Raw genomic sequence first — 12,527 nt, 5'->3', positions numbered from 1 at the left:
CCATCTCCATATATCCACACTTCTGGAGTTAGAAGTTTAGGTAGAACCCATGAGATACCTTGACTGCATACACAAGTCACATACCTATTAATCATGGAGGTGTTACAGATGAAGATGTGGATTGCAAGCCCATTCCGTGACTTTGGCTCACCAGCACCACACAAAGTGTATAGTCCCTATGAATGAAATTAGTTATAAGAAAATGCAGGCATAATAATTAGAATCCCTCTGATTTCCTTTGGTTACCATCATAATACGTGGCACAAACAGAAATTCAGAACTTTGTATTAAGTTCTGTTTGTTTAATGAACTGTCTGCTAAGGAGAGGTTTAATTATGGGGCACTGGTACTGCCTTCCTAAAACTACAGGATATGGACACTTCTGGAATGTTGTTTCCCATGGATTTAAGGGCCAAGGTTTTAGCTTGCTGTTTCAGAGGATTGAGAAATTCTTTAACACAAAGTCCAACTGCCATCCTGAGTTCTAGTTTACATAGACATCTATTGGAAGACTGTGACCTGACCTTGGAAAAAACAGCAGAAGTGAGTCAGCAAAACAGTCATATTATTGAAAAGACAAAGGTTGAAATTGATGTGAGGGATATTAACAAAGTTAATGATCAAGGAGAGCTTTAAATATTAAAATAACAGTTTATTTATTACTTTCAATGGAGGTATATTCATAGGAATTACCTGCCATTATGGTAAGGGAAAACATTGGAAGTCTGTAAAAGTTGTCATTTTACAGTGGTACAAAATCATCTGTATCCCAGTTGAGGCAAAATGCTTGCTTTCAGAGATGCAACCACCCCATCCCACCTTGGGCCACCCAATCTGGGCTGCAGAAATCAAAATAGCAACAAAGAGGACCAGTTTTCTGTATTTTGAACAGCCCTATAGGGTAGACCAGACTAAGAAATGAATGCCATATAGGTCTAAAACTACTTTTATTAGAACAGCTATAGCAATAGAATCTTGCAAGTCTGAATGTACTTCCCTCCTCCCTCACTTTATCTTTGTGTGAATTAGGGAGGGGCCTGTCTGAGATGTGTTCTCAAATTAATTTCTTAGAATGGACTTGAACTGCACTTGTCTCACTGATCTCTTAGTAGTGACTCTTCTTCTTCTCCTTCAAGGCCATTCCCAATTCCCTCTAAAATCTCTTTTCTGCCTTTCGCCTCCATTATTGCAGCCCATATCTGGTAGTCCTAGCTGCCCAAGATGAGTTAAATCTTGGTTACTCAGCTAAGGAGAAATAGCAGAGTCACAGAGGAGTGCAATTTTAAAAATGCACTTTTTAAGCCACACATTTCCAAAAGCCCCCAGCTTATTTTGCACTTGTTAGTGTGCCTTTAACCAGTCACCACTGATTGATGGCTAGAAGATCTGCATCTGAAAGCAAGAGATCTGGCTCTGTGAAATTTCAAGCTCAGGTCCAACCCATTCTGCTCCATCTGTGTGGGGGGCTGCTGGGAATTACCAGTACTGTACAGTGACATCAGCTGCTCTATCCACCTCTTACCATCAAGTAGGGCTAAAAAAAACGCTCAGCAAATGAGAGTGCCCTGGACTTAAAAGGAGGGGGCATGCTTGTGCCAGTCTGACCAATAAGGGCCAGGTTGTTTCAAACCCCCACAGGTCATCTTACTGCACTGCCATCAAATAGTGAGCAAAGCACTTCATATTTTATACACTTTGAAACTGTCAAGAGTGCTACTGCCTTAAATGGAAGAATACAACTTTAAAACTGGAATAGCTAAGGACAACTAAAGTTTCTCACTGATGGGATAGAGATTAGATGATGGCAATGGTAGATGTGGGCATGGTAGAAAAAAGAGGCTACTAGGATGTTTGTCCCATGGTTATTGGGGTATGGCAAAAGTTTATTGGACTATAGCAAAAGGCCCAAAATGATTTCATATTATTGCAACTTTAAGAAATTTGGAGCCTAATTTTATTTAAGTCTATCAGTTGACAGGAATTTATGTTCCTCTACAAGATTTAGTCTGGATTTCTTTAACACATTATATTTGTTCATAAGTAATCATGGTGATTACTGATAAAAAATAACTGATTATGTTTGAACACAGAGGCAATGTCAACATGTAGAGTGAATCTAAAAGTCTACATAATTAAAAAATAAAACTACATGTTATCAGAAGTGGTGGAACACTAGGAAGGTAGAGTTTTTTTCCCTGAGAAACAAAAACACAAGTCTGTTGCAAAATTTCCAGAAGCAAAAAACAAGGGAAGCAGGGAGTGAAATAAAATAGGGGGAATGATAAATTAACATTTCTTCACAAAAACCTGGTGTTTCAAATAATAATTTTTCCAGTTGGTTATATGTGTGTGGACTTCCATTGTATAGAATTGATTCAGTACCTTTTCCTTAGAAAAAACTTGAATTATTGAATCTCTCCGTGCACCCCCACCATTTTATCACTGCTTCTCCAGTTCTTTCAAAGAGAATATTGATATATCAGATCTATACAGGTAGTCCTCGTTTAAGCAACCACAATTGGGACCCACAACTCAGTCATTAAGTGAAGCAGTCACTAAGTGAAACTGCAACTGTGCTTATGATCTTACTTTAGCTTTCCTTTGCTTTACAGACCTGCAAAGATCGTAAATGCAAGGATTGGTCATAAAGTTACTTTTTCATCACTGTCGTAACTGTGAATGGTCACTAAACAAAGCTGTTGCTAAATGAGGACTACCTGTAGGTTAATTTGTATGCATACAAGAATTAAGATTGGAGGTAAGTCCACCATGACCTTCCCTTCCAGTTGAAAACACAATTCTTTCTCATATCAGAAAGATTAAGTGAAAAATGCCTTTAATGCTTCTATGTGGTTACTTACAGTTACAAAGTCCAGCTTTCTTTGAGAGATTGTAGGGATCTCAAATGGCTTCCATCTCAACTAAAAGAAAGAGACAAATATCATTTCTAAAATAACTGATGCCATCTCAGGAATTTATACCTTAATTAATATACTTCTGTTGATGCAACCTAAATTGCATTTCCTTCCTCCCACCCTCCCTCCCTCCCACCCTCCCAATATCACACTGCTGGCTTTTACAGTCAACAAATTCCATTCTGTTATTTTTAGCCCATTTCTCTAACCTATCAAGATTGATTTGAAATTTGTCTTCTGGGGTATTAGCTATTTCACCCAATTTGGTATCATTTGCAAATCAGATTAGCATTCCCTCCACCTCTTTGTCCAAATCATTAGTAAGAATGTCGAAGAGTACAAGATCCAATATTCAACCTTCTAGAATGAATGCGATCTTGGGCTGCATCAACAGCCATATACGGTTGAGATCAAGGGAGGTGATTGATGCATACTATGCTGTACAGGTCAGACCATACCTGGATTACAATGTCCAAGTTTGGTCATCACAGTACAAAAAAGATGCTGAGAAATTGGAAAGAGTGCAAAGAAGAGCAACAAAGATGGTGAGGGGTTTGGAGGCTAAATCCTATAAAGAACATTGTGTTTAGCATAGAGAAGACTAAGGGGAGACATGATAGCAGTTTTCTGATAATTGCTATTACAGGGAAGAGGGTGTGGATTTATTCTCCATAGAGTCTGAGGGTAGGGCAAGAATCAACAGGTGGATGCTTTGTAGAGAGAGATCCAAACTCAAAATACAGGGATTTTCTGATTGTGAAAGTGATTAAGCAGTGGTACAGCTACCTCCTGGAGTTGTGGGTGCTCCATCACTGGAGGTTTTAAAAAAAAAGTTAGATGGTGACTTGTCTGGGATGGTCTAAACATTCCTGTCCTGGGCCCTTCCAACCCTGGGATGGTCTAAACATTCCTGTCCAGGTCCCTTCCAACCCTAACATTCTATATTGCTCCACTTAATACCCCAGTTCCAGTTTGAGGAACCACTAATGAGCACTCTTTGAGTATGAGTTTTGAAACACCTGTGTTAAGTATTTGAGCCAGCAGACTTAATTTTCATACCAATCAGCCACCACTTTAATTTTATGATGAAGAAGAAGAAGATGATGATAAGAAATACCAATAGTTATAGGCACCTCAGGTGCAATCTCAAAACATCTGGAGCACCACTTGAACACCATCGGCATTGACAAAATCACTATCAGTCAATTGCAAAAGGCAGCTTTACTTGGAACAGCTTATATCCTGCGACGATACCTTTAACACCATCAGACAACAACATCTGCCTATCCCAGGTTCTTGGGAAGGACTCGATAAGTGGATAAAAATCCCAATTCCAGTCTAAACATCTGGCTGTGTGATCAACCATCATCATCATCATAAAATAAATTTATTGGCCACCCACCTCCAATGGACTCTGGGTGACAAATGTAATGAGGGTATCTTAACAAACACTTTCTTGAAATCAAAATAAAATGCATCTGCTAAGAAAGCTATCAGATCAAACCATGAGATAAATTTAAACTCTCAGGACTTGCTCTAACCAATTCCATGCTGATTTATTTGCAAGATGTTTACTGATTGATTTCTGTTATCTTCTCAAGAACTTTCCCAGATATCTATGTCCAACAGTTTGGTAAGTAATTCCTCAGTCCATTTATTCTCCACCTTTTGAATATAGGGATAACTTTTGATGAGATCCATTCAAAGTAGGTCACAGAGGTGAAAGGGTTTGTTCTGGGAGATTTTAGCTTATGCAGCACCTAAACGAAGAGTTCTAAAAAAACTCCACACACCAGAGGGGATTCCAAACTGAACTAGATGAGGAAAATGGCACTCAAGTGGAAAAGCACCAAGAAGTATGAGAACAGCGGCCAAGCTGGCTCTGGCTAAGCCTGTTGGGAAGCTATAAAAGTAAATGGCAACAGTAGTACTCTAGAGCCATTCTACTGAAACAGGATATTTCTTTGCTATGAAAAGAGCCAAAGGTTTTTATTTCAACAGTAACATTCTTTGCTTGGGTCCCTGCATTAAACATGATTACCTGATTGGGTTCAGGTTCAGTTTCATTCCAGTTATGTGTCAGATGACCCTGATCAATAGGCTGAAAGGGCTTATGGCAAACAGAAGGCAGAATTCTATACAGCCAGCTAGGGAGAAAACAAATGCAGAGAAAAAAGGAAAATGTGACTATCCAAATACTGGTAACATTCAGTGCTTTGCTGATCTTTGAAATCAGCTACAACTTTCTCCATAAAATCTAGAAAATGCACTACACCTTCCAGGTAATTACTGGTCTCCCATTAGAGCAACAGTGGAAGGAAAACCCCCTTAAGCATATAAATCTACCTTCCACTGGAATCACCCTTAGTCCCCTTAGCTCCATATTGTCTCCTTGCTTTACAATGAACTCTGGGAACTCAGCAGCACTTGCATAGTACCCCCAAGGGTACCAATATCCAGAGGGCAGTGGGGGGGGGGAGCAGTTAATGTATAATGATGGCCATAATGAGCAGATCTTTATGGTCCTGACGTGAAGGGTAAATGGAAAGTCCTAGAAAATTGGACTTAAGGAAAGAGAGTTTCCCTTTTGTTCAGGAGCTCAAGGTCGCTTACATAGCACTTCCGTCTCCTATTTTTCCCCACCATCACATGCCTGCTTCTTGGTAGGAATTGTTCTGGATTGGTGCAAATACTCAGACTGTGAACAGTTGAGAGTTACAGACACTTCTGGTTTCTAAAAATTATGTAACTCTCTGGTTTAAGCTCTATGCCATCAATCCAAATCTTACTTGGAAATTTAACAGAAATGAAATCAAAAGAACTCTTTCCTGTCTCTTCAGGCTTATGCCTGAAGGATCTAATGCATGAATATAATCCATGTACATTTAATATTCATTCTGCTGTCTAGAGATAGCAACCACAGCACCTTGAATGACACTCAGAAATACACTGGTAACCAATGAAGCTCAGCAACAGTGCTGCAATATGGTAATATTGAGACTGACAATAAGCATGTGGACTGCTGCATTTTGGACCAGCTGAACTTTCTGGGTGGTTTTGAAAGGCTGCCTCACGTGATGCAAATTGGAGTAATCTAAACCAGATGTTCAAGTCTTTTATTATTTTCTCTGTAACACTCCTAAATCACAAATACTGTTAACATTGATGTAATCAGTTCTTTCACAGTTGTTCGGTCTCCCTCTCCAGTACTGGACTGCACGCATCTCCTGTTAGTTGAACATTTGTATGTAGGGAGGAAATTGATGTACTGGAGCACATTCATTCTTTCTACAGAAAAACAGCTTTGCAATTTTGCCAGAAAGTGATACTAAGACAGTTTTGAGCTTGCAATTTTTTAAGAAGCCTTTCCACTGCCCCTTGCTGATTAGAATCTATATTGAAGAGGGTGGCAACAATTCAGTGGCCAGAGTGGCTGATGGAGTGATATTACAAAGTAGGTGAAGCTACATAGTATATTTACCTTGGTCAAGACTTCATTTGTTTGTTTGGAAGACAGTTTTTTGAACGGTGTTAAGCCTATTTTAGATCAAGCTAGAGCTTTTCTAGTTTCCTTGTGTCAAAATAGTGAGAAAAAATTATTAGAATCATAAAAACATTGGAGGGTCCAAAAAGGGGGTTCTGGGCCATAAGCTGGCACCCATATGGTGCATATTACCATATACACACTTGATGCTACTCCCTACCAGAAGAAGGATATATTGCAATACTTAAGTGTTGTTCCAAAAGGCTTATTTACTAGGGATAGTCAAAAAACAATTTAAATTTGAAACGTTTTGAGAGTCAAGTGCTCCCTTTTGCCATTCTGGAAATCTTCTGAGCTTGAAACACCTCCACTGCCAGTTCAAAATAAAACATCCGTTACAGAAAAGTTGGAACAATTTATTTCAAACTTAAAATGGAGTGTTTTGAGCTCAAAATATTTCAAATTTGAAATGTTTGGGATCCTGTGATTTTGTTTTGAGTAATGCACCATAATTTATTAATTGTAATAAATAATCTGTCTCATGTCTACGTAGGTGATTAAAGAACACTATCAGACACCCATCTTGGAGAATCAGAATTTCCTGGGTGAATATAAAAGGACAAAATAGACTCTAAATCCAGCCATCTAAAGGTATTGTGACAAGGGTTTTTTTCATCCAGCTTGTTGCAGAGGCTGATGTTGATTTGGCACGAGAGGGAGTGACTGGCCCAAGGTCACCCCATTAGCTTCCATGCCTAACGTAAAACCAGAACCTGGGTCTCCCTGCTCCTAGTCCAGTACCTTAATGGTTCAACATTTTGTTCTGATGGCTAAGCTACCACTAATATAGCTATACAGAGGCCTTGCGCCTTTCTCTTTTAAAGAATATTGTAGTGGATTCCGAGGCCAATATAATGACACTATTTCTCCTAAATTCACACATACCTTCTCCTATTGGAAGATCGTGAACAGGTGAATGCTGACCCTGAGAGCTGTTCAGCATACAGACCATATGGGCAGACCTGAGGATTATTCTAAATGAATAGAAATAATGAATTACAATGGAGTTTTCTCTTTAATATGCAGATTACATAAAAGAATGATAATCCTCTTGGATTCAGCTGACCGTGATGACCTTATATTTTGACAGACTCCTTGAGAACACTTTGCATCTCCTTCTATAGGATACTCCGGAACATCCAGGTCCTGGGTACCTATTCAAGGACACAACTGGAAAAATACAGTTTCTGTCCCGAGCTTTACAAACAAGGACAATGAGCCAATCTGGCTCTAGTTGAGCATAACCCAATTTTGCTTTGCTTCTAAATAACATAAAGATTAGTTAAGATAGCTATTAGACAACCATGCTTTCAGAGAGTAATAAATATCTTTGTACTTAGAGATGAAAAATGACTTGCAGAAACTAACTATATGTTATGAAAAGGGTAGCCTCCTCAACAGTTTCTGTTTTACAGGAAGAAGGGAGAGATTCGAATCTGAACTAAGGACTGAGTTCAGTTCTCCCAAGGAGGAGGCAGATGACCTCAAGAGGTTATAGTTTGAGGGAGTTTCCCCTGGTGGGCAAAATCACAGTAACCTCTCCTATCTTCTTCAGGCAGAAAGAAGTGGACCAAAAGTCTCACCTTCTCAAACAAGAGAGGTAGCCTTGTTTGAAGCTGTCTAGGTTTGATGAGCTCCCTGGTAAAGCAGACATTTTCCATCCCTATGACAGGCAAGGAGAAATCTCTTTGCCATTCTCAGTTCCAGGTATCTCTTACAGAATTACTTTGCAGGAAACAAAGGCGGCAACCCCATTTTTTTATTGACTCAATGTGTTTCAGACAAAATCTATTGTCAAGGAGACAGATACATTCTTCCACTTATGTTGGCACTTGGGGGTCCCCCCCCCCTTTTGTTTGCTTATCCCACTATGTGTTTTTTTGTCATAGAGTGACATCTCTTAAACCTTGCCTTCTGACATCATGCAGCTTGCTAGGCTAGGCTGAACAACTCTCTGGTCTTTGGGTCAAATCCACTTCCCAGTGTCAGGTTCAGCCCAAGAAACTCAGCGGGACAATTCAGGAACAGTTCAGTTACTTTATTAGCTTACACCTACTAGACAGAATCTTGCCAGACTAACTCTAACCCCCAATGACAGCAACTAAACACTCTGAATTTTTTAGGGTGGTGCCAGTCCCATCCTCTTAGTTTTCACAAGCTCAGGCTGCGGGCTGAGGAGATGCTTGAGATTCCTCTCCAACTCCCTATGACCTTGGACCTCCTCACTCATGTCTTCCATCATACCCAGTATTTTAAATACCTGTCCTTCTGGTAAGGCTCCAGGGCAGCGTGGATCTTCAGAGCTGAATTCATTACCAAATCCTGACATGTACTGCAAAACAAAAGGATACTTCATACAAAGAAGTATTTCCTACCTTGTTGAAATTTTAATGTTTGCCCTTTCAGACTTATCATTAGGTGGTCATGTCAACTTTGGTTACAAATTGGAGTATAGCTGAATTTCTGAACTCAACTCCTCTTGCAGAGTCATTTCATCTGTGCTGGAGGACATGGAAAATAACTATTTCCCTTATCCTCTTACTGGGTGTGGGGTTTAATGGAGGAATCTCGTTCTCTTAAGCCCTACCCTGATGTCACATGGTTTGTAGGACAAGTGGACATCTGGAGTTGGTCTGGAATTTAATCACATACATTATATTCATGGTTTAGTAAATCTGACTCTGCTTTTCTATCACTGAACTACCTCTAGAGTTAAAAGAGGTACAGGTTGTTGCCTATATCTTAAGAAAGAATCCTATTTCTACAAAACTTTCAATGCCATATGAGAGAGAAGTGTAGCCATACTAGAAGCTAATAATGGAATAATTGTAGTCAAGAGGTATGCGTGTTTAGCTTCTTCATTCCTGTTGTCTTCTGCCTTATTTAATCTACAGAGTTGCATAGCCTCTTCATTAGAACTGATAGAGGGTTGGCTAACCTTCAGGTTAACTGGGAAATAACTTACAGGCCACCTAGATACTTTGAAGAGGAAAATTTAAAACTGAGAAGTAGCTTCCAACTTGTGGCACAGCAGTGTTGGCAGTGCCATCTACTCCTTCATCCACTGACCAAAAGCCTGAAAACATAATATCTTAAAGAAATGAATAAAAACATGACTGTGGATTTAGATGAATATTCTTTTGGCCTGTCTACCCCTTACTGATCCTCCCAGTCTTCCCTCCCTCTCCACCAACACTGCTGTTACTACTGCCAGAGTCCCAGCGCAGTATAACCCTGTCTATTTAATCTAAAGTCTGCTACACTGGAGTCTGTTAAATGAGGTTGTTTGCTGTATGTAAGATATCTAAGTTACAGATTCAAATTTAAACAAACTGCTCCTGGAAATTAGTAACAGATTTGGGTAGATAGACCTCACTTAAGCTGAGTACCATATTTAGAGCAAAATCAGTACTTTAAAAAATGAATGTTTTGCCATAATTTATACTTTGGTATAGTATAAATATAGTATAGCATCTATAGTCCTGAAATGTATTTTGGGAACTTAATGCACTATTTTGAAGTTTTCGGGGGGGAATTCTCCCCTTGTTTTTCAATCAGAATGTTTCAATTGTCTGTTGAGGTTTTAATTTTTAAGATTTAAGCTTTTATCATAAGACCTATCATTCCCACATTTTGGGATTGCATTTTTGAGCTTTAGTAAGTTGGAATATGATCAATTAATTTGTCTAGAATGGATTTTCCCCTCCTAATATTACCTACAAAAGAGGTGTAGCATGCAATAGCACATTAGCTAGCTCCACTTTGATCATTATGTTTATTGCAAATGAACATTATGGGAAATTGAACCTTGAAAACAGTAAGGCAACCCTTTCATTGGAGAACCTGGGTGGAAAGTGAAATGCATACCTTGGATCAATTAATAGCATTAGTTGATCATTTTCATAATATAGAAAGCTGCCAAAAATGTATCGACTGGCAATGCCCTCAATTAAAATACCATTTGATATCTAGATATGGCCAGCAGTGCTCAATAGTATTAAAGGATTTAATATGTTCTGTACCAATAACCCAATAATGATTAGTTATTAAAAAAAAGTTCTTCCAATACATAAATTAGATATCCAAGATTATAAGAAGGCATTGAGTAAAGAACTACAATGTCTTGATTCATGAACATCAATGGAAGACCACGGGCATGTTTAGTGCTTCTATAGCACTAAAATTATAATTAACTCCACAGAAATAGTGAAAAATGAAAGAAATAACATTTAATAGGTGTTCTGTGGTTCTTACCAATTAAAATGGTAGAAAGAAAAGGAGAGGCTTCAGAGAGGGGCTTCAAGTGAGGATTTTTCAAGTGAAGTGTCAAATGGGTTAAGCATGGTTAGGCTGATGGATCACCAGTTCTAGAACCCTCTTCCAGAAATAATGAAAAAGGCAGTGGCAGGAAAAGTATCAACTCCCCCAGCTGCACTGACAAAATATATTAATTATGTGCAATTAATACATTTGGTTTGCTTGACAGGCTGGTTGAGAAATAACATTTCTACAATTTTCTAAAACATGGATTTTGTCTGGAATGGTCAGAATATATTTTATGTCTTAGTGAACCAATTAATTCTAGTTTTTTGTAACTGATGAAAGTTAGCATTCCAAAGTTTTCTGATAGATAGCTGTAACAGATAATGGAATGAGGTTCTTATTCAAATTCTGTGTTTTATTGCATCAGATCCTCCTGATGAAATGGATTGGTTCAATTCATTTGGAAATTATTATTCTAAGCTGTTTTGGATTACTTCTAAATGTTAAGAAGCTCATAAAAGTATGACACTGAGTAATACTTCTTAAATATTTTTCTCATGTGTCTAACACATTCCATATTATTTTAAAATGGCCCCTTTAAAAATGGAAGGGTACTGTAATTCTTGTTTCCCCAAATTTACTAGTTTCAGATCTAGTTTAAACATGTTAAAAATCTAAGTTTACGCCAATTAGACCCACCACAATCTGAATTTGAAAAGGAATTACAAAGAATGACTGAAGTTTTAAATACATAGGGTTTTAAGTGAACAGCGCAAAATCTCCTCAGTCCAAGCTAATGACCTCGTGGGCATCAGGAATCAAAGCTCAAGCAAACACCTGGTGCTGATTTCTGCCTGCTCACAGAAAGCATTTGCATCTGCAGCAAGAGTTCCAGATAAAAATATGATTTCCCAGTTCATCCCAGAAAGAATGAAAGTATTCTAGAACTCTACTGTATTTAGAAGTATGTTACTGAATGGGGATTAGGAAATTCTGAAATCTTTTAGTCAAAGCAACAGGATGCAGATTTTCAGTGCGAAGGCTAACTTACCTTCAGCAGACTTATTTCTTCCATCTTTCTTGTTTTTCCTGAGGCCATTGCAAAAACTAAGTTTGTTTGGTCAAATAAATTGCCAAAATGGTTTCCAAAATGGTTTTCTTTTAGCAGCAACTGAAGAAAGTTAAGAAAGTTAGCAGCAACCAATCTATTCTGCAAGTGAGAAAGTCCAAGAGAGATTTCAAACTATTTACTCAGTTGAGCCTGGGTTTAATGAAAAACAGGTTTCTCTTCTGGAGCCAATGGAGGGATCTTTGCAAATCAACAACCAGGAAAAAAGGGGGAGGAAAAAGCTGGCTTGTTTTTGTCATCTTACTTCAGAGAATGTCAGCATGGAACACTGACATGAGAGAAAAACAGCATTTCTACTCCTAATCCTTCAAAACTACCACCAAGAATAAGGGGCAAAGAATGTCTGAGCACTGCAGATCCTTACTGCCACTCATTCCCACTCCACAGGAAAATGAAATAAACTTTCATAACTCCTTCCATGTTCTTCCTTCATGTTACGCGCATTTGTCTAGGCATTAAAATGCAGTTATGGGGGGAGAGGGGAACTGGAAAGACATTAAAATCTTTATTTGTAAAAGGCCTGCTAGAGAGGCTGAAATCAGGGAGGCAGAGTAAGGCAAGAGTTCCTGAAACGATTGTCCACAACTTCAGCAGAGGCAAAAAAAACTGACTGGCAGATCAGAACAAATGTTAAGGAACAATCATGGCTAATATTAGCCTCATTTAAAATATATAT

At 38.6% G+C, this 12,527-nt stretch overlaps 2 protein-coding genes across 2 annotated transcripts in view; one reads left to right on the top strand and one right to left on the bottom strand.

Annotated features, from left to right (window-relative positions):
• The window catches only part of HGD (homogentisate 1,2-dioxygenase), a 27,163-nt gene extending 14,636 nt beyond the window's left edge, over positions 1-12,527 (bottom strand). The window contains exons 1-6 of the mRNA XM_007424167.3: positions 11,774-12,527; positions 8,720-8,791; positions 7,345-7,433; positions 4,957-5,062; positions 2,862-2,921; positions 85-176 (exon numbers count right to left, since the gene is read on the bottom strand). Of these exons, the coding sequence (XP_007424229.1) occupies positions 85-176; positions 2,862-2,921; positions 4,957-5,062; positions 7,345-7,433; positions 8,720-8,791; positions 11,774-11,821 (467 nt within the window). The 5' untranslated portion in view covers positions 11,822-12,527. The remainder of the gene's footprint in view (positions 1-84; positions 177-2,861; positions 2,922-4,956; positions 5,063-7,344; positions 7,434-8,719; positions 8,792-11,773) is intronic.
• Positions 6,633-12,527, top strand: part of GTF2E1 (general transcription factor IIE subunit 1) — a 39,620-nt gene continuing 33,725 nt past the window's right edge. The window contains exon 1 of the mRNA XM_088147513.1: positions 6,633-7,050. The gene's annotated coding sequence lies outside the window, so the exon portion shown is untranslated. The remainder of the gene's footprint in view (positions 7,051-12,527) is intronic.

This window comes from Python bivittatus, unplaced genomic scaffold (genome assembly GCF_059951505.1).
Source record: "Python bivittatus isolate LINGU-HERP-01145 unplaced genomic scaffold, Pbiv_v1 ctg000520_np1212, whole genome shotgun sequence".
Taxonomy (NCBI): domain Eukaryota; kingdom Metazoa; phylum Chordata; class Lepidosauria; order Squamata; family Pythonidae; genus Python; species Python bivittatus.
This window is presented reverse-complemented; position numbering and strand designations above follow the sequence as displayed.